The following is a 26,141-nucleotide window of genomic DNA, read 5'->3' on the forward strand; positions in this document are numbered from 1 at the left end:
GGTTAAAGGAGAAAAAGGAACGCTAGTCAATATGGAGTGTTAAATTGGGTCACTTGAAGAGTGTGCGAAATTAAAATATAACGGAGTTTACACAAAATTGTTTTTGAAGTTCTTTTACAGACTAGGTACCCATAATTTTTTATAAGAAAAGAAGAAATAAGAAAAGCTTGTATCTGAGCTTTTCATTGAGTCCCTAGCTGTTCACACAGAAAAATTATTATTACCGCGAACTTTTTTCGATGGGTTAAAAAATTGTGTTAAAAATGACGTAGTCTTGGTTAAAAACTATGTAGTCGCCTCGGTTGAATAAAATTGTTTAAAATACCATTTTAGAAGGTTATTTTAACCGATCAACTTGTTTATATTGATCAAGAAACACGAGATTTTAGAACAATGTAACCGAGAAAGTAGGTAATATTAAACAATTTTGAATAACCGAGTCGACTCGTGTAATTTTAACCGGGGTTAGTTTGCAGGTGCTTTATTAGCAAACTCCCTCTGTTAATTTTACACGAGTTTTACGTTGTTTTTAACCAATCATTTTTCTGCGTGTTCCCTACCTTGTACCTGATGAGTTTTACTTTAAAATCAAAAACCATAGATTTTCTGTTACCTGGGAAAATAAAATTAGTAGGTAGTTTAAATTAAAAAGAAATAAACAAGTTATTTAGTTTTCCATATAAAAAGAATATAATCCATAATAACTTCACGAAAAAAAAACAGTTATTTAACACCTTCGCTTTTTATGGCGTTAACACAAAATGTACAAATAGAATGTAGCATCTACAATTTTATCATTCTTTATTTTTTCAGAATCAAGAAAAAAAGCTGTCCGACAATTAGACATTCCCGCAGATAGAAAGAAGACTACTCGTACAATTCCAAAAAAATACACAACAGAAGGAAAACTCACATTTCTAGAGAGTACTGGTGGACCGACAAAAGTTGATTTTCCAAAGCCCACATTTGCATTACCTGAGAAACGTTCTTCAAAAAATCCAAAGAAACAACTTATATGCCCACGAGAAAACGAAGTTAAATTTGAATTATTTCCTCGAAAATGTGAACGAAACAAAGATTGCAATTCATGGACTGAGATATGTTGCAGCATTTTCGGTGCAAAGAGTTGTATTGGTGGAATACCAAAACCTTTGGAAGAGTCCACACATAGTCGTTAGTTGTTGTTAACAAATAACCTTTAAAGAAGATTAGTTTGAATGATGTATTCTTTTTTTAATTTATCAGCCATATTTGGAATCATTCCAAGACATTGCCCACAACGACCATTAGCCGAACTTTGGTGGGATGTTAAGACATGTGAAACAGATATGGATTGCTGGCCAAGAGTGTGTTGTCCAGATGGCCAAAGAAGATATTGCAGATCTTCAAAACCCGAATTGGATATTGTGCCAGTTCCAGTGAAAAGATCTATTAACTATCGTAAATTATTTTATTTAAAAAAAAAATTAAAGTAAATAATATTATTAACTCATTTTATTTTTTAGTATCAGAATATTTAGAGTGTACACCTGCACCACCACCTATATTTGATCTTCATCCAAAGCCCTGTAACTCAACAATTGATTGTTTTCCTAATATTTGCTGTCAAGAAGCTGGCAAAAAACATTGTCGTCCGCCAAAGAAGTCAGTATTAACTTTTATGGCAAACTTTTTAAATCTTGGCCTTGTTAAAAGATTAACAAAAAATATTGTTATTAAATGAGTTATTAAAATATGTTCAAGAAACAGGTGGCAAAATGTGATAAGTTATGTTTGTTTTTATATATAAATTTTAACTTTTTTTCTTGTTTGTAAATAAAGTATGTACCTACCTTCCTAGATTCCTCCTCTTTTTATGTTTTAAATGATGTGCTTGTACAAAAAATATATACAAACTGTTAGCTTTAATAGCAATAATTTGTGACTTGAATCAAGAAAGTATTCAGGTCAAAAATGGTTTTACGGTTAAGTTTTTATTTTCAACTTTGTTTTAAAAAGTCCATTTTTTGAAAATGGTACGATGAAATTTTTATACCTAATTAAGATCAATAATAAATTAAATGCCCGGAACTTGCTTTAACGATTCTCAATTTCAAATTATAAAGCAGTTAAAAAAATATTTTTTTTTTATTTCGTTAGAGCCGTAAGAGTAAAACAACTTTTTCCATTATTTATATGGCAAATATCGTTTACTTTGGTACTAAGAAAATTTTAAGCAATTCGCCTAAGTGATTTGGGCTCTAGCATGAGATAGAGAAAAACATACAGACAAAATTGCAGGACCCTCCATCATCGTTATATCATTTCTCATTGTTTTTTCAGTTTCAGTTCAGTTTTTGCAACGAATTCTAAACTTGTGTTCTGCTGAAAAACTGTTATTTTCAATACTATTCTTTCGAATAGAAATACCTTAAACGAAAGCTCGTAAAAAAGCATATTAATTTTTTTTAAAGAAACTTTAAAGGTCCTTTTATATCGAAAATGTTTGAATTTGTTATCAGTAAAACAAATAAAAGAATTTTTAACCCACTGTTGAACGCCTCATTTAAAGAAAACAACACCGAAAAACATTAAACCCGTTAACCCGTTGTTCATTATATAATTTTAAAAATGGCGTGGAAGCTCAGATATTGAACATATGAAAAAAATATTTTTTAACTGAAAACCTGTCTAATTGAATACTTTCTTAAATGATACAATTATAGAAACCGTTACCAACAAAAGAATTTGAAATTCAAATTTATTTGTCAGATACACATTTTAAAACGTGTGAAATAAGCATAAAGGCACTTGAAGCTTCCACATGAATACCTGCACATCTCCTCTTTTAGTCAAAAATAAACTAAAGATGAGGTATTAAAGTCTTGAGGTCGTGACACCCCCGGGTGTCACCCATTTAGGGGTAACCCCCGAAAACTACCAAGGAGTAAAGTGATATCATAGAGGTGGATAGAGCGTATACAATATTATAGTTGGAAATAAATGTGCCATATTCTAGCTGAATCTGCACATAACTCGGCTAGAATTCTTAAAATTGGCTACCTAAATTTTTAGGATGATTTTGTATGGAAGCTTAAATTTAGTTCGAACTGCGTACAAGGCTCATATATGTATACCCAAGACTAACCACTTAAATTTTTGATTAAGCTTAATTTTAGCTCCCAAGCTCCCATACAAAATTCTTTCCAAAATCAAGCCGAGGTAAAATTTATTTATGAATTTCAGTCAAGTTGTGCGCCGCTCGAGTTAAAAAATCACATCTTCGTTTCGGACTGCACATTTTGTATCTGTCACAATTTAACACACGGAAAAAAGTCGAGAAAAACAAAGGAAAATGTTCCTTAATTTAGAAAAAAAAAAATAAAAAAATCTGTTGTTTGGCAGTTCGATTTTGGGGGTGACAGTATAATTGCCGCCTCGGATGCCACCCATACCAGTTACGCCACTAATTGTGAGTTTCGGGCGAAAAGTTGTTCATGTTCGGAAAATCTCCCGTATTTTGAACCTATTTTTCATGTAATACCTATGTTAGATAGTCGACAGCTCTTTTCTCACTTAAATTTTTGTGGCGAACAGGAAACTAGTTTAGATTAAAATGTAAATACCTTTCGGTTGAAACTCACGATAGCTTTTCAAATTCCAGGCGAAGGGCGAACAAAAATATTGCGAGCGGAAAATTTTCCACGTGAAACTCAGGATAGTGCTAATTGTATCTATAGCCCTGTTCCATTGGAGGTGGTAGTCTAATAATAGCAGATGTTTTGGTTAATCTAGTACTATTATCTACTCATGCTCTTCTTCCCGAGTAGATACGATTTTTATTGAATTCGTTGAAAGTGCGTTCCATTGAAAATCGCTAGTAAACTACTAGTAGTACTTTGCCTCCTCCCAAAGGTTATATTTACGGATTGGAGCATTTGGACAAAATTCGGTGAACTGTGATCTGAGGGCAACTCAATTTAAACCCTGACTTACAAAAATGGGACCAAAAAAAAGCGAATTTAGTTGACAATTAAAATCGGGTTTAGTCGATGCAAACCAGCCGTGAGTTCAATCGACGATTTTCAATAGAGTACGCTCGATTGAACTAAATTAGGTACTTCTACTATTGTTCGATTGTATCAAATTACATGTTGGTACTGGAGCATCTATGGTGCCAGCAAGTAACGTGATACAATCGAGATAGTACGTCTGTGCTTTTAAATCAATTACTGGTGCAAAATTTTAAACGATTTAGTAAAATGCTAGAGCCATTTTGATAATTTACCCTGCTTTTGACTTATACTATGTTTCCACTTACGCTAAATCCGAGATTTAGCTAAGTAGATTTAGAATAAATCTCGAGATTTATTTTAAATCTACTTCGCTTTATCTCAGATTTGAGTTCAGCTACCCTAAGGGCCGGTTTGCTCACACTCGATTATCTTTTAATCAAGGAATTTTGTATGGAATAATCCTTGATTAAAAGATAATCGACTGTGAACAAACTAGGGCTAAATCTAAGATTTTCACCTAATTTCGATCCGAGATTTAGCATAAAACTCGAGATTTATGCTAAATCTACTTAGCTAAATCTCGGATTTAGGGTGGGTGGAAACGTAGTATTAGTAAATTACTAAAAAGGCCTTAGTATCGTTTAAAAATTTGCGCTACTATTTTTATCCAAAAAAGAAAACTTTGTTCTCTTCCTGAAAATAGCAAAATATCTAAATTTTTCGAGTTTTGCAAAAACGGTTCTCAATTTGAAATATTCCGATCGAAGACTTTATAATGGTTAATCAATACAAGTTATTAATCAAATAAAGCTAGGTACTTATCCTTATTTTCATCACAAATAGACGACGAAATAAGTTTTGTTATATTCCATTGTTTTGGCACACAAACCAAAACTCAAGTAGGTATAGATAATAAAAGAATCACAAAAAATTTCTTTTTAGATCTTGTTATATTTTTTTTATTCGCCTGAGAGCTTAAATAAGATTTAGATGCATTTTAATTTGTGGAAAAATAGTCACAGAATATCTTTTAAAAAACTAAAAACACATTTAAGTTGTTTCTTATTTAATCTGTCAGATGAGAAAGTGCTTGGATGTGTGTACCCCCTTTTTCTTCCAAAGGGAATGACTAATCGAGCTGTAAGTAAAAAAAATAAACCAATTAGCCAATAATTAAATTAACTTTTAAGTTAGTTTTATTACCTTCTTGAAGCCAATATCGTTGGCGTACTCCCTGAAGCACTGACGGCAGATATTCAGACCGTATTTGCGGATGAGACCGTGGCGGTTAGAGCATGACCGGCTAAAATAAGAGAAAATATTGATTAGATAGATTGAAGATTATTGAAGTATTTGAGATTTGGCATTTCGCCAGCCAAAAGCGGGAATGAAAAAAAATTGTAGCTTCCTCCTCTGAATGCATTTTAACTAGAAGCTAAAATGCATTTTCAATGAAGTGAAAGCAATTTCGTGTAGCCACCCTTAATTATAGACAAGTAAAAATGAAAATTTATTAATTTACTATCTGTACTCAACCGGGGGCATACAAATCACATTTTTACATATAGAATTCTAGAAGCACCATCCAGCAGCAAATTGCCGATGACGAAACTCAACCCAAAAATGGGGTGCATGCAGAACCGCGTGTTGCTTCACTTTTAAGTTGAATTTTTCAACGAAAATCAAATTAATTTGATCAATATTTTTACATAGAAAGATTTGTAATTTAATAAAGAATAATAATTACCAGCAACGAGAGCCTTGTCCGTATTTTCGTGGATGGGAATACCAGAGATTTGCAAAACCCATGTTGGCTGGTTTACTTCAGAAAATCAAAAGAGAGCAAAAATGGCCGACCGTCAATGATGTGGTGAAAAAATTTTGTTTAGAATTTTTTTTTGCTCCATCCTGTTTTCAGTTCAGTGGGTATGGTGAATATATAGCTGTGGTAAGTTAAGGGGGATGACACACTAATAACCGAATGGAATTATTTTTTTTTTCGGTTTTATTGCCTTCAATTTTTATTATTTATTTATTCAATAAATTTATTAGGGGTATTCACGATCCGATGCAACTGGTCTAGTATCATTGCAAAAGTGCAAAAGTGTAAAATCTTACAACACTACAACAACAAAATATATGGATTGAAATTTTACAATGGTCTTGCACTTTTGCTATACCCTAACCCTATTGCAAAATAAAAATACAATGGAGTAAAATTATTTTTGACAGATGGCAGCTCACCGTGTCGCGTCGCCCATGATAAACAGTTTGTCTTTTTTATTCTGTTTATAATGGTTGTCGCTACTCATGTCCCGTAATTTAGTTTCTTTTGATGTAAAATAATTAATGAAAATTAATTAACCCGAACAAAACAAAGAATTAAATTATAAAAAATGGAAAAAAAGAAGAAGCAACGGTGGAGGAAAAAAAAAACATCATTCATGCTTCAATATTTACTATAGATAAGAAGAGGGGCGTTCACGATCTATTGTAAAAAAAATAAAATTTTACATTTTTACTAGGCCTGTTGCACCAGATCGTGAATACCCCTATTATTCTGATAGTCAATTGAATTAAATAGGAAAATTATTTCCATCGACATGTATGATTATAAGATTTATCAAATGTAGGAAAAAACGGCAATAAAAACTTTCGGTTCAGTTTTTTTTATTCGTATATCGATCTGAATTTTAAATACGTTTTAAAAACGTGCTTCAGCCTTGGTTCAGAAATTTTGCTTGTCGATTTCAGCTGAGAAGCTCCCAACTAACATTTCAGCTTCGGTTAAGGTATTACAAAAGCTACATTTCAGCTTCTTTTAAACTTTAGTAAGGTTGTTGGTAATGGAAAAAGGAGAACGTTATACAAGTTTGATCCTCTATAAGAATTTAAACGAAGCTTTACCGAAGCTCTATCGAAGCTTTGAGATTTGACAGATAGCTTCCGAAGAGCTTGTATAGCTCCTTAATACATGTCTTATCGAAATTAAAAAAAAAAAAACAACTACCAAAACAAAAAAGAATTTTCTTTTTTAATTGGTTTTGATTTTTTTATTTTAATGGCCATATTATTCACTCTGGATTTAGTTTGGATAAAAATTAATATTAAATCTAATCGCCTAAATCCGAATTTCATTAAATCCAAGGATTTATTTTTTTGTTCTTATTATTCACTGAAAATAAATTATGTGATTGTTCAGTAAATTTTGTTAAATTTGGATTTATCTTTATTTTTCCTTCACAAAATACTTGACAAAACAACTTAAAACTGTGAAAATGAATTTTACATCTGGATTTATAAGGTTAAACACATTGACCTACTATATATGGACTGCTAGTCGTTTGACTTTTCCATACAAAAATTGAAAAAAAAAAATGATTCCACATCTTTCTAGCTCTACTAGCGGTATAACCTTAGACGGCGAAAGGAGGAAACTTTTAGTGAATGACATCTGTCGTTAAAAGGTAGTGCTTTCTCTGTTTTTCTATATTTGTTCCTTTCGCACTTCGTCAAAAATGTTGCACTTATTCTCCGCTTTTTTTTAGGGCGCTAGTATCGCGAAGAAACAAGTGGAACCAACCTGAATATGCTTCTAGCAGTCCATATATATTAAGTCAATGGTTAAACAGACCTCCAGAGAGCAGTTTAAATTTGTTTGGATTTAACGAGATTGGATTCAAAAAATTGGATTTAAGATTGGATTTTAGTAGTGAATATTATGGAATTGGATTTATTTTTGACATTTGACATTGTTTACATCCAGATGTATTTTTTAAACCAGTGAATAATATGGCCGTAACCCTGCTAACAATTTTGCTTCTATAATGCTTTACAGAAGCAACAATTGCATCTGTAAAGATTTATAGAACCAAAATTGTTGGTCGGGAAATCATGAATTTTATCTTTAGTAAAAATTGTTTTACAAGAAAAGAGTATACAAAATGTTTTTAAATGAAAATTTAAGCGTTCTGCATCATTTTTGTTAGTTTTTAATCAAAAAATAACTTTTCAAAATTTTTACTTTGTACTTTATCATCTAGTGCACACGACATTTATTTTTTTTATGTGAACTTAGCCTAAGATTCATTTTCTAAACAGTGTATTTCAACCTTAAATTCTTCCCAACTATTGATGCGACACCTAATGGTCAATCTTCGAACTATACTGACATTTGTTGCATTTGTTTGAAAACAAAAAACAAATTTTTCATTTTAAATTTTTAAAAAATAATCTCATTTTTAAAACAAAATACAATTAAATTTTTACTAGAAATGGAAGAAGTCCTCCAAGAATCTGATGAAATCTTTAAAAAAATTAATCTCATCGAATCATTCATATCATTACATCTTCGTCGTGACAAAATCGAACCACATATCCAAGAATTGGCCAACAAAACAGAAGAAGTTAAATCTTTAATTCAACAATGTAATGAAGTTATGAAATTTGAATATGATACAGCAATGAATGAATATAAATTAATAATGCGTAAAATGCAAGAACAACAAATTCAATTCTTAGATATGCTAATAGAAAAACGTAAAAATGAAGCTACTAAAAATGGTTCAAATAGAAATGAACCTTTGAAACAAATAAATGTTAATGCTGCAGCATCTGTAGGCTCTGATGCTTTTGCTACTGATAAATCATATCTTTCGGTTAAAAAAGCACCTGGAGATGTATGTTTTTAGATAATGTTAATATCATTTATTCAATTGATTTCTTTAATTTAGGGTAAAATGTATCTGGAAGAATATTTGCAATCACCTTTTGTGAGGAAAACTAGACCCCTTTCAGTTCCTTTTCAATTCATGGATTTCGAGGCCAAAATAACCCCTGAAATGTTTGAAACTATTCCAAAGTAAGTAACATTTTATAATTCATTTCTAGCCCCATCACAACAAGTATTTTATTTACTATTATCATAAATCATAAGATATTAATACGAAACATGGTAACTGTGATATAAATTTAAGTTAAGTTTAATTAAGGTAAAAAAATGTAAACAATGTAAACTAAATGGCTTCTTAAGCTAAATATAGTTAATTCAATTCAACTAACAATACACCGAAACCAATTGAAGAACCTATAATTTTCATTGAGTTTGAAACTGGCAAAACTTTAGGCCTCACAAAAAAAAGAATCGTTAGTTTATATAAAAATATCCTAAACAATTCGGTCATACCTCAAAGCTGGAAATCGGCTACAATAATCCCCATGCCAAAAAAAGATAAAAATACAACTGAAGGATATACCTATATAAGTTATCTCTTGCTTATTCAAAATAATGAAAAAAAAAATAGTTGTAAAACTATTACGAAATATCGGCGAAACGAATAAATTAATAAGCCTTAACCAAGTGGCTTTTAAATCCAACACAGGTTGCGCCGCCGCTCTCCTCCATATTGATTATTTTACTTCAAAAGCCTTATAAATAGGGATCGGATTTTCAAGCAAATGTATGTATTTTTTTTAAGGAACACCTAAGAAAAATGGCACCGAGTTATGCATACGAATCAGGAGATTGCCTTTAAATTGGCATTCAATCGTTAGTGCATATTTTACCCTAAATGTCGAAAGAAAAATAGTACAAAACCCAACATTAATGTAAAAAATGTAGTAATCGAACATATTAGTAAATTAAGTATTTTAGAACTAGTTTTTAACACAACATACACCTTGAATACACACTGTTTAAAACTTAAACAATCGCTAGCTGTAAAAACTAACATCGTTAAATATTTAGCATACAAAAAAGTAATATGCATATAAACTCTTTAACACACACTGCTAGAATGTTAGTCTTAAGCAAAATTGATTATGGGTTGTATCTATACGGACACTCTCCTAAATCAACTCTAAAAATAATCAAACCTACCTTCCACAATACAGCAAGAAGAATATAAATGCTTTCCCAACTAGTCCCAATATAAACATACTTGCAGAAGCTGAACTGCCCACCATTGAGGAAAGAAGAGACCCTATCACCGACAAACTTCTAGCCAAACTCCTGTTTATCAAAAACTCAATCATTGATAACGGTATAAAAAAATGCAATCGACATTAAAGTGCCAAAAAGAATACCTTTGCCAAAGCAGCCTAATCCACAAATTTGCCTACAAAAAGGGTCCGTTATGCTGCCCTACCACCACCAGCAATAGTGCTTATCAACAATTCAATTCACTCCACCACCAGTTTGTGAAACCTGCCATACATCATTGAACCTGACACACATCATTTAAAATATCCTAGTATTCAAAATATAGAAGATATAATATCTAACTTTTTAAAAGAAGCTAAGATAGTGATATAATTTTTTTTTAAGCTAATAGTAAAGCAAAAAGTAACTTTATCAAAAATAAAATAAACAGTTCATCTGATCAGAAATCAATGTGGAGAAATATAAAACAATTTGTTCTTAAAGAAAAACAATCGGTAATCGCTGAAATAATGTTTGAAGGTGTAAATTATAGTGACAATTTAATTATAGCCAACAGATTCAATAAGTATTTTGTTGAAAGTATAACGGAAATCAGTGACTCAATCCCTAATGCTCCATTTGTAAATTATATTACAAGAAACCCTATAGCTTTCAATTTTTCTAGTATACAATTGTCTGATTTAAAAAAAGTATTTGATAAAATTAAAAACAAAAGAGATCCTAATTACATCAATATAAAGGTTTTTAAAGACATGATCGATTGTATTGGCCCCCCTTTGGTGAAAATAATAAACCAGTCTTTTAGTGATGGTGAATTTCCGAACTCTTGGAAAATGTGTCAAATAACCCCAATCCCAAAAGTGAAAAATTCAAAAAAGTGCGAAGACTTTAGACCAATTAATGCCCTCCCTCTCTATGAGAAGGTTCTTGAAAAAGTTGCGTATATTCAGCTGGAATCATTTTTCGAAAACAATAAGTTGATAATTGAAAACCTGTCCGGATTCAGAAAACAACATTCTTGTGAAAGTGCACTTAATATGGTAATCGCAAATTGGAAACAACAACTCGATACGAAAACGAATATAATATGTGTTTTTCTTGATTTAAAACGGGCATTTGAGACAGTTGACAGAGCAATCTTAATCGAAAAGTTGGAGCAGTATGGAGTTCGTGGAGAATCTTTAAACTGGATGAATTCGTATCTGTCAGATCGCAAGCAACGAACGAAAATAAATAACGTCCTATCAGAGGAAGTTTCAATCAATATTGGCGTTCCCCAAGGTTCTATTTTAGGAACATTTTTATTTAACATTTATATTAATGATATCACGAAAATACTTAGAAATAGTGAATGTGCATTATTTGCAGATGATGGTTTATTGTTTTTAAAATGTAACAACCTAGAAGAAGGTCTAATGAAAATTCAATTTGATTTAGATAACCTTAGTTTTTGGCTCAGAGCAAATAGATTAAAGCTTAATGTTGCAAAAACCAAAATTATGATTTTGAATAATAAATTAACAAGAGATTCTGTTGTGAATATAAAAGTTGATGGTCAAAATCTTGAAGTAATTACAAATATAAAATATCTTGGTGTTGTCATAGATAATAAGTTAGCATTCAATGAACATATTGATTATATTGAAAAGAAAATTGTTAAAAAAATAAATCTACTTAAACGAATTCGTAAAAACATATCAACAATAAGTGCAATACAAATATTTAATGTAATTATAAAGCCTCATTTTGAATATTGTTCATCTGTCATCTTCTTGTCAAATCAAAGTATGTTAAATAGACTCCAAATACTACAAAACAAAGCAATGAGAATCATATTAAAGTGCAATATTTATACACCTATATGTCATATGTTGGATGTGTTGATGTGGTTAAATGTTAGGGAAAGAATCCTTTTGAATGTTTTAGTATTTGTTTTTAAAATAAAAAACAATCTCATGCCGATTTATTTGTCACGTTTGTTAAACTATGTTGGTAATGTGCAACCCTTTAATTTAAGAAATAATCAAGATTTTAGACTAACTATGGCAAGAACAACTGCAAGTCAGAATAGTCTTTTCTACAAAGGACTTCAAGCCTTCAATGATCTACCAAATGAATAAAAGACTGAATTAAATTTAAATATTTTCAAACGAAAAATTATAGCTCATATAAAAAATCAGCGCAATATAACTTAATAATAAATGCAAATTGTAACACTAGATTCATTCGTTCATTCATATATATTATTAAGTTTACCCTATTATTTAAAAATTGTTAAATTATTTATTTATCTATTTATTTGTTGTAAAAGCTCTCTTAATACAGATAACATATACTAAAAATTAATGTAAATATATGTATATCATTTGTAAAAAAAATAGTTGAAAAGCTAAATAAATTTACATACATACATAAGCTAATAGTCCCAGCAGCTAGGCTCTTTTTAAAATAACATTACCACGTATTTCCAAATACTTGTTAATAAATAAAAACAATTCACTTCTCTTCCTATATTCAATAACTGCTACCCCACATTTCTAGGTACATGCGAGGCCGGGAGACTGTAGATGAACTGAAACAATTTTTAGATGCCATCCTTGTACCCTGCTTCAATGAAAAGTACCAACTTCTTCATCGACATAGAGACTGCATCCGCAATCACGTCGACTTGGACCTGTGGAAGGTTTACAAAGATCAAGCCTCATATTTCCCAGGTAAGATCATTCAAACAATTTATTCATTCATTCAATTATCACAAAAACATTTAACAAAAAAAAAACAGGACAAAACTTCATTACCCAAGGTGATATATCACGAAAAATTAACAAGATGCTCGACAAGAAGTCACAAAACAAAATCACAATGCTCCGGCACTTGGGTATACTGCAGGAGCAACGTAAGGCACAAACGGTTTGTTACATCTGGACGGCAAACAATATTTGAAAACGAATTAACATAAATTAAGTTATATAAGTTAATAATTAACGAGGCAATAATGTAAATAAAATGTAAAAATTAAAAAAAAAAAAACATTTTGAAACGAAGAAAAAACTTTGACTTCTTCATTCAAGACCGGCAGCGTTAGTTGTTCCATCAATGTCTGGTAACAATGGCTTAAACATGCTTTTTGGGAAAGGAATATTGCCCAACATCAAAAACTCTTCAACTGGTGTTGTTGAATTGTTGGTATTAGCTCTAGCAGCTGCTTCTAATTGCATCTTACGCATTTGCATCATTAAACGAGCATTGGCATCCAAACTGGAGTGACGAGCTCTTATATGTTTATCACGATCACCTCTCTGTCGGAAATTCTTTGTACAAAATAAACAACTATAAGGCTTTTCGCCAGTGTGAATGCGAAGATGATTTTTTAAAGCATCTGCGCGATAGAATCGTTTTCCACATTCATCGCATCCATAGCGACGTTCTCCTCGATGGATGAGGCGATGTTGATAAAATACTGATCCGGTTAAGAAACGCCTACCACAGATTAAGCAATGGTAGGGACGTTCGCCAGTGTGGCATTTACGAATGTGATCGTTTAAATCGGGACGTATGGTAAACTTGCGGAAGCATCCGGGTTCTTTGCATGCAAATGGTTTCACACCTATAATGAAAAATGAAAATTAATAGAGTACTTGGATAAATGTTACTGAACTGCAGGTTTAATAAGAAAAGAAAGATTTCACAAAAAATCGATGTAGCTCAAAATAAAAATTAATGAATAACATGAATAAAAACGCCGAATAAAGAAATAAGAAGAATCATAGCTCATAGCTTACATGTTATTTGAAATGTGTTTCATATAAATACCACTTACCTTTATGAAATCTCAAATGTTGCCACAAGTGACTCGATTGTGTATAAGTCTTCCCACAAATATCACATAAATACTGACGATATTTAGCCGTGGTATCACGTTTATTCTTCTTAAAGTGTTTGTCTTCAAAATGATCTACTATTTCGCCAGCCGATTCGAAGATACGATCACAGTATTCGCAAGGTAACAAAAGCAAATTTGATTTTTTATCAACTCTTGGAAAAAAGTGATAAGCCGTATATCTTTAAAAAAAAAAATCTATGTTAAATGAAAGAGTTTAGTATTTTTTTTTAATATAGATATACCTATGTTCATGCAAACTTTCCAATGATCCAAATTTGTTCTCACAAACATTGCAAACGTAATATCTTTGCGAACAGCAACCTCGTTTCAGATTTTCTCGAGAGAAAACACATTCTGCCTGCCAATGCATGAAAATCTCCTTCGAAGTACCAACTTGAATCTCACATGAAGAACACTCAAAATGTCTATTCGGTGAATGGCAAGCCGAGTGTGCGAATAAATAGGAAACTTCAGAGAAGATCAAATCACAAAACTCACATTGCAAAACACAACTGAGAATGACCATCTTCAGATGCATCGTAGGTTTGTTATCTGGGTTCAATGACTGATAAAAAGGATAACAGTTAAGAGAAGCTTAAAAAGATTATAAAACAAGATTTACAAATTCTTCATTGACTAGATTTACAGCATCATCTAGATAATTTTCATATGGAAACTCTTCAGCCTTGTCCAGTACCTCCCCTTCCACAGTATCGGGATAATGTATACAAAAATGTTTAAAAGCAGTTTTGGTTTCAAAAAACAATCTCCCACAGATTGTGCATTTAATGACCACTTTAAGACCATTTGGTGAAGGATAAGTGCTGTTTACTTGTACATTTGTTGTTGTTGGGATCAGATCTAAAGCGTGCTTTTCCATATGACGCAAGAGCCCAGATGCGTGAACGAATTTTCTCTCACACAAATTACATTCATGTGGACCATCCTGCTTCTTGGGGGTTGTATTCCCAGAAGTGGCAGTAGCATTCAGATCGTATTTTAGTTCGTCTTTTAGAAACCGCCGAATGCGGATTTGATTTTCACGCAACAAACGCACACACGGTGGTTCGACTGGCCCAGGCTCAAATGGAGCTGAAGATTGCTCTGTCGGCTCGGGAACAATCAAATTGTTATCTTCGTCATAGTCACAGATGTGCTGGTAAAAGGAATTGCCTTCGAAAACGCAATTACAGTTGGCACATTTGACAATTTGTGGATAAAAACATGGTGGTTCTAATAATCAAGAAGTTCTAAAAATAAGTGACTTTAACATTGACCAGGTTGCTTACCAATAAATTTAATAAAGTTTTGGGTTTTCTCTTGATTCAATAAATCGGGGGATTTTGGTTTTTGTGGAATTTCCAAATTTGGAGAGTTATTTTGTGGTTCCTGTTGTGTTTCCTGTTCCTGTGGTTCTTCAGGAACTGTATTGACATTTTTCATTGTACCCAAATCAAGGACATCTGAATTTATAATTCCTAACTCATTTTCCATCTGCTCTTCATTTTGTTTTTTTAATTCTACATCACATTTTTGTTCTTTGGCATTAAAATCTTTAAGTTGTGAGAAGATTTGTTCAGCTAACCAAGCTTCTGAGTTTTGGAAATCTTCATCACATAAATTATTACAGTTCATGATTAATTTAATTTATTATTTTAATAAAATAAATTATAATAATAAACTTCATCAGATGAATGGTTAGAGAAGAGTGAAATGATTTTTAAAATTGCAAAATAAAACCGTTTGACATCACTTGCGTTGCGCATATTACTTTACGTGTTATGTTACAGATTGTGGAATTATAAAGCAGGGATGTCATAGAGTGTATTGATTGAAAAAAAAAAATTATTAATTATTGTATTGTATTGTTATCGATATGTTAAATTTTTACTGACTGAATTTCGAAGTTTCATGGAATGACGGCCATTGTATGAACTTAAAATAAGTAAAAAAATATAGGTATGAGCTGTGTTTTCGTGAAAAGTGATGCTGCTGATGAAGCTTTTCGCTTCACAATTATACGCAGCTCGATAAAGGAAATTCTTACCTGCTATACTACATTAGCCCTGTTCCATTGGAGGTGGTAGTTTACTCATGAGTAGATCTAGTACTACAAAAACACACGATCTTCTACTCGAGGAGATACGAAAGTGTAGTTGTTGTAGTAGATTTCTACTCACGAGTAAACTAACACCTCCAATGGAACAGGGCTATTAAGTCTGGTACGCAGATCGAGCTTAATTTTAGCCGAGATAAAATTCCCATACAAGTTATCGATAATTTGTATGGGATCCATTTTAGCTCGGATAAAATTTTTCGATAATTTGTATGGGAGCTACAATTTATCTCAAAAATTTAAATTTTAAACATTTCTGTCCATTGTTTTTTTTTTTCTATATCCTTCGATAACGTTCCAGTTGACGTTCAGTTGACTTGTTTCATCTATTTTATGGTTTATTTTTCCTCATTCACTTTGTCAAAACCAACAGCAAAAATCTATATTTAATATATTTTTTTTAAATTTTTAATAGGTGCATTTATTTGGCGACCGCTTACAAAATAAAAACGGAAATTTCTTCTAAAAGACTCGTGCAATACATTTTTAAACTAAATTTTAAAGCAATTCACACTTTCATACATATTAACCTCGCAATCACGAAAAAAGGTTCCTTTATAAACAATAATATTGATCAATATTACACCTAAAATAAAATTTATTATTATTGAACCATACCTCATTCTCTTTATTATTAAGTTAAATTCGATCTACTCCCTTAAAATTCCTATAATGTTCTTAATAGCAAGAGAAAATCAATTGAAACATTTTACCTTTACCGATAAGACAATATCTTATCATATACAATAGCACGATAAGGAAACTCTTTGGCAGAAAGTTGCAAATTGCTAATATTTCATTTATGTCTATGAATCAGTTGATTTGGCTTTTTTGTTGTGATATAATAACGTAGTTGTTAAATAAATTACACAAATTGTTAACAACAGTGTAAGTGAAACAAATTACAAATCAATTCGATGAATCGTTTTGAATAGTGAGGAAGTTCGAATGTTGATATTGAGGTAAAATTTAAAATAAATATTTGAAGCTAAAGTGTGTGATCATGTACAGAAAATATGTGCATGAAATTTTGTGATTGTCAACATACTCGTACCTTCGAACATTATTTATCTAGCGAATTTGTAGATAAACAATATTTTTTTTACAAACTAACTCACCCAACACCCACTTGCTTGAAATAATAGCAAATGAAATGGAGCTCTAGTTAAATAGTAACCTTTTCTTATACCATAATTTTTTCACATTAGAATTGTTCTATATTCTTGAAAAAATATCAATTTTAAAATAAAGAAACCAACAAATAAAAATCACCTTCTATGAACCAATGAATCATTGCAAACTTATCGTATTCGAAGTTTCTTCAAAATCAGAACAATTATTAATAAATTGTGAGTAAATACCGTCATAATCTTTTATTTATTATTGAATTAGAAATATTTTACGATTTGAAAGAAAAAGTCTTATAACATCGTATTAAATCGAATTATTTTTTTTTACAATATTTTAACATATGCTTATGAGTTATGAAAAAAAGTTCAACTTATTAATTGTTATTCTTAGAAAATGAAAAATTGATTAATTTTTTTTAACTTCACATGATAACATTGATTACACTTATATAAGGCGAAAATAACTGAAAGAAAATATTTTATCTTTTGGATATGTCGCAATAAACTTCCTCAAAATCAATTTCAAAGTGTTTTTACAACAACAACACTATCAAAAATTTCAAATTTATTGTATTGTATTTTTTTTTTTAATTTCTTTGAGGCAAAATTTATAACAAACACTTTAAAAGTCAGTCAGGTGAACAGTCAATTTAAATGTTGTCTAAAACCTTGTTTATAGTACTATGATGTCTATGTAAGATCTATTGTACCCCTCTTTTAAGCTAAATGAGTAGTACTATGATAAAAATAAAACTGTTCTGTGCAACATATTGAACATCGCGTAAATTACGCTGGCACACAAAAAATAAAAAGTGGTTATGCATTTTATTTCACTCCCCTCAACTCAATCCAAGGTCCGTCTGGCTTCATCAGGTCATGGTTTTGAGTAATGTGAAAAAAAACACGAAATAGCAATTTTGCCAAACGGATCTCGGATTTGATAATTCGGATAATCCTCCTAGGTGGTTCTAGTTCGTTGTACACTGTACACGCCGCTTTTTGTTTTTGGTAACTTAGAAATCTTAACCTATGAGTTATGATGAGTCTTTTTTGTTGTGAGGTCTTGAAGAATACCAGACTTACGGCTTTGTAAGAATACATAATAAAACCTTTTTTAAAGTGTGGTTGAATTTCCATTCTACTTTACATTTGACGTTAAGATATTCGATATCTTCGTAACTTTTTAAGTCAATTGTCTTATCTGATTTTAAAAATTCATGAGCTATGTTAGTTTTTTTTAGAAAACGAAATAAAGTAAGGCACTGGCGAAATACGTATTTAGAAAACGCGAATTGAGACGATTTCCAAATTCTCTATCAAACTTGTTCTTACTAGAACTTTATTTGAAAGATCTAAATCAGACCATTGCCGACCCCTAAAGCACTTTTTTCTTTTTTGTTCAATGTTTCTCCAGCTCTGTATACATTTACATATTTCAATTACATACAAGTTCCAAAGGCAAAATGTTCAAATCAAATTTGCAGTCTTTATTTTTCCCACGATAAATAAACACTTAATTCCAGGTAATGCTATGGACCAACAGATTGTCAGCGAACCAATGGATTTTAACTACAAAGAAGGAAATGCAGTAGATTTCACAAAAACATTTGATCTCACTGGCAATGACAATGATCAAATGCTCAAACTATATTTGAGAAAAGCTGGGCTTTCAGATAATATTGAATACTTGACTTCAGAACAGAGAAGAGCTTTTATATATGACATTATAAAAAGTAACAAAAATCCAGGTTATTGGAAGGTCTATTTAATGTTTTTTTTTCCAATAATCAAAAATAACTTATATCATTAAATTTTATCTTTTTAAGCCAAGCGTACTACCACAAACTCCAACACCTTCTCGAAGTCCTTTTCAGAAACCCGCAGTTGAGCGAGAGTCATCGATATCACTTGACTCAATTGATGATATACCTCCAGCTTCAATGACATTTGATTTAGACAAATATAGACAAAATAAAAATGCCAACTCCAATCTTAATAGAAAGCAAAATAATCTGCCTGTTGAACAGATGCAAAACACTAGAACCACACTTTACGAAAGGCAATTCAGTCAAAAACAGCACATTTCAAATAAAGTTAGCAATCCACAACCAAAACAGACTGTTTCAAATAAAGTAAGGAATCAACAACCACAACCATCATCATCACCAATTCCTCTCCCAACAACTACGTTAGTTACAAGAAAAGGACGAAGATTAGAAGTTAGTGGCCCACAAAATTTCAGACACATTTCTGGAGACATGACAAGAGATATGACTAAAAATGCATTTGATCTATCTGGGAATTTTAATAGCAATTCATTGAAAAAATACATGATTGAGCGAGGTATCACCGAAGAAGATGTAAGTGGGTTGGATCGTAAGGATTTAATTAGAAGAATTGTACAGTCAGAGTATACTTGGATGGTATACATTTTGATATTGAATTTTTATTTAAAACTAAAAATTTCTTCTTATTTAGCCCCCTTCAAGACATCATGTAGTCCATACTGTTCCACCGCCACCATCTAAAACCTATATAGCTGCAACACCAAGGTCTCCTTCACCTCCAAGAAATATTAATCTTTCTAAGGGAGGTGCAATAATTGTGGAACCACCAAAACCACCTCAGACTCTTGCGCCATTAGGCGATGATAATATTTACGAAGAAATAATTCCACCTAAGCGAAACACGACATCAATTAGAAGACAGCGTAGAAAACCACTTCCACCACCACCACCTCCACCGGTTTCAAGTGATGTCAATAAAGTATCTGAATCTGTAAACTCACAGCAGATAACAAATGGAAATGATTTACCTTCAAAGGTGCCAGTAAACAAATCCAAATCATTTAGTGCGGTTCCACCTCCCCCACCACATCCTCCTCCACCTACAACGGTGTCGACAAATAAGCCATCAGTGGGAGTCCCATCTCCCCCACCACCTCCTCCTCCCCCCATGCCGATTGAACAATCTGCAAAATTTGAAGCTTGTGCACCTCCTCCACCACCTCCTCCTCCTACAGCATTAATGCCAATCAACGTTTCAAAAGAGTCATCACCCCAACAACCCCTTACAAATCCAGGCTCAGTTGATGGTCCTAAGAAACAACAGTTTAGCCCACAACCTAAAGTGTCGGCGGGACCTCCCCCACCACCTGCACCACCCGTTAATATTATTAAACCAAGTGCACAGTTTAAACCAGCCGAAACTGGAGGTGAACCAGACCGAAATGCTTTTCTAGAAAGTATTCGTACTGGCGTAACTCTGAAGGTAACCAAGTTATTTTTTAAAAAGATTTATTATTTTGATTTTATGTTTAAAATTACAGAAAGTCACCAATCAAGAGAAAAAGATTACAAATAATACTGGCACTCCTAGTGCAATGAAACAGCCTCCACAACAACAGAAAATTCCTTCGGATACAATAAAACAAGCTCCTGTGCATTCTGAAAAGCCTGATTTTATGTCTGAGCTTCGTAATGCAACCCTTAAGCGTATTAAAAAGCTTGAACATAACCCGTATGCTTCAGAATCTGAATGTTAAATGAGTTCAGAAAGTGTTTTTATTTTTATAAACAATGTTTTTTTTTGTCAGTTAACTTTTATAAATCTATTAATAAATAAAACAACTTGCATAATATGCTCTTTTGGTCTCTTGTTAAATGCAAGTACTTTGTGTACTCTGTAGTCTGTGGTGTGTTGTACTTCAAAACTAAAATCGGTAAATTTTGAATGAATTCAAAACACTTATGTAGGTACCGATTGGAAACATATTAGTATATTAATCTCACTTAACTTTTGGTAAATTTCAAATTATAGACAAGTAAGATGAGATCGATCTAAATTTTAGCTCCACTACAAAATTCTCTCCAAAATCACGAATTTCAGCCTATATGAAAAATAACACAGAAAAAAAGTGAAGAAAAACGGAGATAAAAAGAGAATGTCCCCAAAGTCAAAAAAAAATCATGGGTAAGAAAAAATTAACAGCTTTTAAAATTAATATCTGCGCAGCCAAAAAGCATATTTATTACATGTGTTAAACGCATTAACAAAGAATAACGTTTTTCCTAAAAATCAACACCTTTGCAAAGTTTCTACAATTAGTATTCACAGAGGGCCTTACCAATAATCAAATTTAAAGCTCAGTTAAATATTTAACTGAGTTTTAAATATTTTGCCATACCAATAACCAATTTAATAGTCAGGTTAAGGGTTAACGCCACGTTAAATTTATAGTTGGGAAACTGAACTATAAACGCACCATTAAATAAACGCACGGTTTGCACTGTCATTTTGACAGCAAAAAAAAAAAAAAAACATTTGTCAAGTCAACAAGTTGTTGTAAAGTTATAATATTGGCGGCAAATTATTCAAAGTAAGTGGACAAATTTATTTGTTTAAATATTCATTTGTGTTTATCTTTTTATTTATAAATATTCATTTATTTTCAGATATAGCTGAAAAGGAAAACCAAAAAAGAAAACGGTCAGCAAATTGGACCACTTCAATGAAGGAGTTGCTAGTCGAAGCGGTGAGACCAGTGGCCGATATCATTGATTCAAAAATGAATGATGGAAAAAATTTGAAACTTAAATTAGAAGCCTGGGAAGGCATTGCAGCTACTTTTCGGGCCAGTGGATTTAATTTACAACCGAAGCAAATAAGGGACAGGTGGAGCCGCTATAAGCAAGAAGCCAGAACAAATATTAGCCATTATAAAAGATCTCAGAAGGAGACTGGTGGTGGAAAGCCTCCTGAGGAGCCTGCGGAGGCGGACTATGAAATTGCCGAGATATCAGCTCTAGATTTTGTAGAAGACACTGCAGAATTTGACAGCGACGCAATATACGCCGCTGAATATGATGACAGGTAAAATATTTTCTTGGTTCAATTATTTGTAATTAATTTTCAAAAAAAATTTGTATTCCAGAGAAATACCGATGTCTTCACCACCACCATCACCACCAGCATCACCATCACCACCACCATCACCACCACCATCACCACCACCACCACCACCACTATTACCACACCAAACCGAAAAAAGCCCCACTCCTCCGCCCAAAACAACTAGCGGCAAAAATAAAAAAAAGAGCCCGGAAATGCCCTTCCTTGTCTACCTCCGATGAGCTTCTAAATAAGAGAATAAAGCAGGTAGACACGGAAAGCAAAAAAAGAGAAAAAATTCTTGCACTTGAAGAAGCCGTTTTAAAAAAAAAAAATTAGAAGTGCAAGAACGAAAACTTTATTTGACAAATTTAAAAATTCAGAAACAAGAAGAAAAAGATCATTAGAAGTTTTAATAGTTTTCGGTATGAACCAGCTAGATTTTCTCGACAGTTAATCTACTAACGGACGAGGAATCACTCGAAGTGATTCCTTCGCTCGAAGTGATTCCTCGTCTGTTAGTAGATAAATTGTCGGAAAAATCTAACTGATGCATACAAAAACTAAAAGCAATAATTGTTTTTGTGATTACTGACTCGTCCGATTGGTTGCATTTCAAAAGCCATCAAGTCAATTTTTTTTTTTTTTAACAGACTAAACTGTGTTTTTTATTGTGATTTAAAGCTGAAACACAATCACGCTTTGCCGTCGGTTTTGACAACTGCGAAAAGTTCAACTATAGGAAATCTGTGCATCCTCACACAATGACGCTTTTCTTACGTACGCTTTTTTTTTGACAAACGTAAGGAAACGTAAGAAAGCGAGCAAAAGTTCAACCAGACTGAACTTTTGCTCGCTTTTTGACATTTAACAGACATAGTTACAGTCACCCACATTATTATTGCGCCAAATGTGAATAAAAAAAAATAAATTATTGCAAAACTATGTGTATTTTTTAATTTCTCTATATAGATTTTGCACAAAAAAACGACATCGAGATATTTTAAATCAAAACAATTTACGTATTAAAAACAAAAAAAATTTAATGATGTTTTAGACAATACATTTTGATTGGTTTTGTTTTTATAACTATAGGATTAAAGAATAAACAAATTTCTATGCATTTTTTAAACACATTATTTAATATCCTTTTTCATTTTTCCACAATTAAATCAAGATAAAGACTTGGCCCAATAATTTTGTGAGTGACTGTGTTTTTTTATTTGACAGCAGATTTTATGTTGCAATCAGCTGTTCAAAGTCAAAGTGACAGAAGCGCGCTTTGAGGATTTCTCAACGTAACGCAACGAAGCGACGCACAGTGGGGCAGCCCCATAGAGTGATGTGATATAAAGGTTGTTTTTTAAACTAAAGCTTTGGGGAAAAAAGATCACGTGTTCTATATTTAACAGTAAAACTGATAAGATGAGCATATTTGTTTTGTTCAAAGTCTTTAATTTATTATTAGTCATGCGGTTGAAGTTGAGTGTTAAAGAGGAAAAGTTCAGTTTTTAATAAGTGATAAAAAAGGTGTTCTTTTGTTTTTTGTTTAAAATCAAGAGTTTTTGGGAAAAAAAAAAATAAAATAAAAATGTCTCGCATAGACGAAGGTATGTCAATTACTATTCTTCTTTAAAAAAAATAAAAAAAAAAATTTCTTATATTAAAAAATTGAATCAGAAAATAATGAATTCTTAAAAAATCGTTTTTTAGTTTTTTCTCAAAATCTTCTGTTTAGGCAAATATTCAGCAGGTCTAAAAATGGAGAAATCATGATCAGTAAAACTCTATTAGCCCGTATAAACACCTTTGCTAAATATTTGCCTAAAATATTTTTTTTTAATTTTTGAAATCGACTTTGAAGGAATTAAAGTGAAAAAAAAAATTTTTTTAAATAATTTCTATTTCGTAAAAATTAATGGTAGCCACTTTTTCTTACTTTTGTTATTGTTTTAAAAGTGATTAAGTTATTTTTGAATTTTATATGCGTCATTTAAACAAAAAAAATTGCTTTTATTTATTTCCTACTTGTTTTTAGATTTTAATGAATTTCATGTTTCAAGAAAAAAATTGATTGAACTTTATTTTTCAAGCAACAAAAAAAGTTTCGATGATAAATTCAAAGACATTGAATGCTATTTAAAAAATAAAACTTTTTGTGGTTCTAGTAATACCAATAATTTAACTTTCAAAATACGAAATTTTAAACACCAATTTAAAACAAAATGGACTCGTTCAAACCGAACAAAACAAATATTTTTGTCCAACGAAAAAAACTGGCTCAATGAAATTATAATTTACAAAAAATACCGTCCACCTGTTGGACGCCCCTCACTTGATTTTGAGTCAAGCACTTTGCAGACAAAACGGAAGCGAACTGCACATTTACGAAGTACTAACTGTTCGAATCCGAAGTCAAAAATATCCTAGCAAATCGCGTTTTCGAAATATTTTTGTTAGAAAATGCAAAAAAACGTGTTTTTACTACTTGTGGTGTTATGCTTTAATTTGAAGAATTTTTTTTTAAATATAAATCATAACGGTTTCTATAAGAACTATTTTATTCTTTCAAGACCCGTTTAAATCTTTGCAATATCTTTTTTATTGTGCGAGATATCTTAAAATGAAGTACATAAGTGTGTTTAGCTTAATTTATCAAAAAAGAAGATGAAAATGTGATTAATAAGCCATGAAACTGACGATATCTCGAACAATAAAAAAGATATCGAAAAGATTTTTAAAAAATTCTTGAAAGAAGGAAAATAGTTCTTACAGAAACCGTAATAAATTGTATTATTTTTTTCACATAAAAGCATAACCTCAAAAGTAGTAATTTTTGCAACTTCTAACGGAAATATTTCAAAAACGGGAGCTGATAGGATGTTTTTCAGCACACCAAAACCTTTAGAAAAGTATATCTTAGTCTCGGCACCAAGAACGTTGTTGACTTGTGATAATTAATATCACGAAACCACCATTTCTGCCCCACTGTGCGACGCCCTGAAGCGTGATTGTGTTTCAGCTTTTATTGTCGTGTACAACGACGATACGATGTTGACCTTAGTTTGTAAGCGTTATTTTTTTTACCAAATTGAATTATTATACTTTTTTGTTACTTTAGCATTTTTAGTAGGATAAGAGTTAAGTTCTTAAGCATTTTTATTTCTTTTTCTTATTTATCCTTTATTTTTTAATTGTTGTTCCTATTATTAGGTATTGAAAAAAATAAAAAAAAAAATAATGAAATTCGTATAAAATATGGTGTTTCGTTTTATTATCAAGCAAAATATTTTTGGATAAGCTGGTTTCTATAATAACGCCCAGTTAGTCTTCGCCCTGGTAATACAACGAAGGGGTCATCGTCACCGTCATCATCATTCTCTGATCATCATCATCAGGCATATTTATATCAGAATCATCTAAGAAGCCCACTGTTGAGAAAAAAGTCATATTATAAAACTATTTTTTTTTATATTTCCTCGTACTACATTACATACCATTCAAAGAATCCTTTGAAATGTTATGATATGAAGAATGCAGATAGCAACTATCGAAGCCTTTGCAGTTTCATAGTTCAGTTGAATCCCGTTAAAACAACATCGGAATTTATTTTTTAGCTGTCCAAACAAACGTTCAATGTGATTCCTAGTACGTATATGGCTTCTATTATAACGCCGTTCTGGCTTCGAGAGGGTGTCAGAAATTCTAAATGGTGTCAATAATATTTTAGATCCCGGGTACTTTGCAAACGACGATATATGGACGATTCTCGCCATATTCTGGAATCGTGTGATGAACCTCTCCAACGAGCAACAACATCAGTAACGCGCTGATTTGCATCACATACAACCTACACATAAACATGAGTAAAGGCATACCAAAGTTAACGTTTTCAAATATCATCACTAAGTGGTATTAATTTTGCAGATAGAGCGTTTCTGTACAATAATTTTTTTCTTAGAATATACCCAAAAATCACCTCTTAAATTTGTCTTACCTTATTATGGGACACCGTGTATTGTATATGAATTATTTGTTTATCCTAGAATCTTTTTTTATTATATAGGTCGCTTCAAATCAAAAGTCCCATGGAAAATTGAGCAAAAATAAAAAAAACTCATTCGCTTACTGGAAGGAAGCATTCATGAGGCAGCTGAACTTTTTCTAAAGTTTCTAAAATTACGAT

At 31.7% G+C, this 26,141-nt stretch overlaps 6 protein-coding genes across 8 annotated transcripts in view; 4 read left to right on the forward strand and 2 right to left on the reverse strand.

Annotated features, from left to right (window-relative positions):
- LOC129914148 (uncharacterized) overlaps positions 1-1,831 on the forward strand; it is a 223,921-nt gene extending 222,090 nt beyond the window's left edge. For both annotated transcript variants that reach the window (XM_055993234.1, XM_055993233.1), the window contains 3 exons: positions 814-1,173; positions 1,246-1,440; positions 1,506-1,831. In XM_055993234.1, the coding sequence (XP_055849209.1) occupies positions 814-1,173; positions 1,246-1,440; positions 1,506-1,723 (773 nt within the window). In that variant the 3' untranslated portion in view covers positions 1,724-1,831. The remainder of the gene's footprint in view (positions 1-813; positions 1,174-1,245; positions 1,441-1,505) is intronic.
- A 3,095-nt stretch (positions 1,832-4,926) lies between these two features.
- Positions 4,927-5,883, reverse strand: LOC129914528 (40S ribosomal protein S29). The gene is made up of 3 exons (XM_055993830.1): positions 5,743-5,883; positions 5,199-5,298; positions 4,927-5,133 (listed from the first exon to the last, which is right to left on the reverse strand). Exons 1-3 carry the CDS (start codon positions 5,802-5,804, stop codon positions 5,125-5,127), a joined length of 171 nt encoding a protein of 56 aa, XP_055849805.1. The 5' UTR covers positions 5,805-5,883; the 3' UTR covers positions 4,927-5,124.
- A 2,285-nt stretch (positions 5,884-8,168) lies between these two features.
- LOC129914860 (uncharacterized) lies at positions 8,169-12,879 on the forward strand. The gene is made up of 4 exons (XM_055994279.1): positions 8,169-8,674; positions 8,729-8,856; positions 12,478-12,650; positions 12,719-12,879. The coding sequence occupies exons 1-4, from the start codon at positions 8,270-8,272 to the stop codon at positions 12,877-12,879; spliced, it is 867 nt and encodes a 288-aa protein (XP_055850254.1). The 5' UTR covers positions 8,169-8,269.
- On the reverse strand, positions 12,643-15,527 carry LOC129914857 (testis-specific zinc finger protein topi). The gene is made up of 5 exons (XM_055994276.1): positions 15,109-15,527; positions 14,442-15,052; positions 14,062-14,384; positions 13,757-13,998; positions 12,643-13,543 (listed from the first exon to the last, which is right to left on the reverse strand). The coding sequence occupies exons 1-5, from the start codon at positions 15,452-15,454 to the stop codon at positions 12,999-13,001; spliced, it is 2,067 nt and encodes a 688-aa protein (XP_055850251.1). The 5' UTR covers positions 15,455-15,527; the 3' UTR covers positions 12,643-12,998.
- Positions 15,528-16,757: 1,230 nt separating this feature from the next.
- Positions 16,758-20,705, forward strand: LOC129914858 (uncharacterized). 2 transcript variants are annotated; one of them, XM_055994277.1, is made up of 5 exons: positions 16,758-16,897; positions 18,589-18,824; positions 18,892-19,488; positions 19,544-20,335; positions 20,394-20,705. In XM_055994277.1, the coding sequence occupies exons 2-5, from the start codon at positions 18,597-18,599 to the stop codon at positions 20,607-20,609; spliced, it is 1,833 nt and encodes a 610-aa protein (XP_055850252.1). In that variant the 5' UTR covers positions 16,758-16,897; positions 18,589-18,596; the 3' UTR covers positions 20,610-20,705. The 2 variants fall into 2 exon arrangements, with proteins under 2 accessions (XP_055850252.1, XP_055850253.1); XM_055994278.1 differs by having other exon boundaries at positions 18,892-19,425.
- A 737-nt stretch (positions 20,706-21,442) lies between these two features.
- LOC129913627 (WASH complex subunit 1-like) lies at positions 21,443-22,197 on the forward strand. Its single transcript, XM_055992392.1, has 2 exons — positions 21,443-21,937; positions 21,999-22,197. The coding sequence occupies exons 1-2, from the start codon at positions 21,576-21,578 to the stop codon at positions 22,195-22,197; spliced, it is 561 nt and encodes a 186-aa protein (XP_055848367.1). The 5' UTR covers positions 21,443-21,575.
- The last annotated feature ends 3,944 nt before the right edge of the window (positions 22,198-26,141 follow it).

The sequence above is a fragment of the Episyrphus balteatus genome, chromosome 3, assembly GCF_945859705.1.
Source record: "Episyrphus balteatus chromosome 3, idEpiBalt1.1, whole genome shotgun sequence".
Classification (NCBI taxonomy): Eukaryota; Metazoa; Arthropoda; class Insecta; order Diptera; family Syrphidae; genus Episyrphus; species Episyrphus balteatus.

Coding starts and splice junctions, on each gene's coding strand:
- LOC129913627 (XM_055992392.1), top strand. CDS start 21,576: ATGAAGGAGTTGCTAGTCGAAGCGGTGAGACCAGTGGCCGATATCATT. Junction 21,938..21,998: donor GCCGCTGAATATGATGACAG/GTAAAATATTTT, acceptor TTTGTATTCCAG/AGAAATACCGATGTCTTCAC.
- LOC129914857 (XM_055994276.1), bottom strand. CDS start 15,454: ATGAACTGTAATAATTTATGTGATGAAGATTTCCAAAACTCAGAAGCT. Junction 14,385..14,441: donor ATCTAGTCAATGAAGAATTT/GTAAATCTTGTT, acceptor CCTTTTTATCAG/TCATTGAACCCAGATAACAA. Junction 13,999..14,061: donor GAAAGTTTGCATGAACATAG/GTATATCTATAT, acceptor TTTTTTTTAAAG/ATATACGGCTTATCACTTTT.
- LOC129914528 (XM_055993830.1), bottom strand. CDS start 5,804: ATGGGTTTTGCAAATCTCTGGTATTCCCATCCACGAAAATACGGACAA. Junction 5,299..5,742: donor GGACAAGGCTCTCGTTGCTG/GTAATTATTATT, acceptor CTCTTATTTTAG/CCGGTCATGCTCTAACCGCC.
- LOC129914858 (XM_055994277.1), top strand. CDS start 18,597: ATGGACCAACAGATTGTCAGCGAACCAATGGATTTTAACTACAAAGAA. Junction 19,489..19,543: donor AGTCAGAGTATACTTGGATG/GTATACATTTTG, acceptor CTTCTTATTTAG/CCCCCTTCAAGACATCATGT. Junction 20,336..20,393: donor GTACTGGCGTAACTCTGAAG/GTAACCAAGTTA, acceptor TTAAAATTACAG/AAAGTCACCAATCAAGAGAA.
- LOC129914860 (XM_055994279.1), top strand. CDS start 8,270: ATGGAAGAAGTCCTCCAAGAATCTGATGAAATCTTTAAAAAAATTAAT. Junction 8,675..8,728: donor TTAAAAAAGCACCTGGAGAT/GTATGTTTTTAG, acceptor TCTTTAATTTAG/GGTAAAATGTATCTGGAAGA. Junction 8,857..12,477: donor ATGTTTGAAACTATTCCAAA/GTAAGTAACATT, acceptor CCACATTTCTAG/GTACATGCGAGGCCGGGAGA.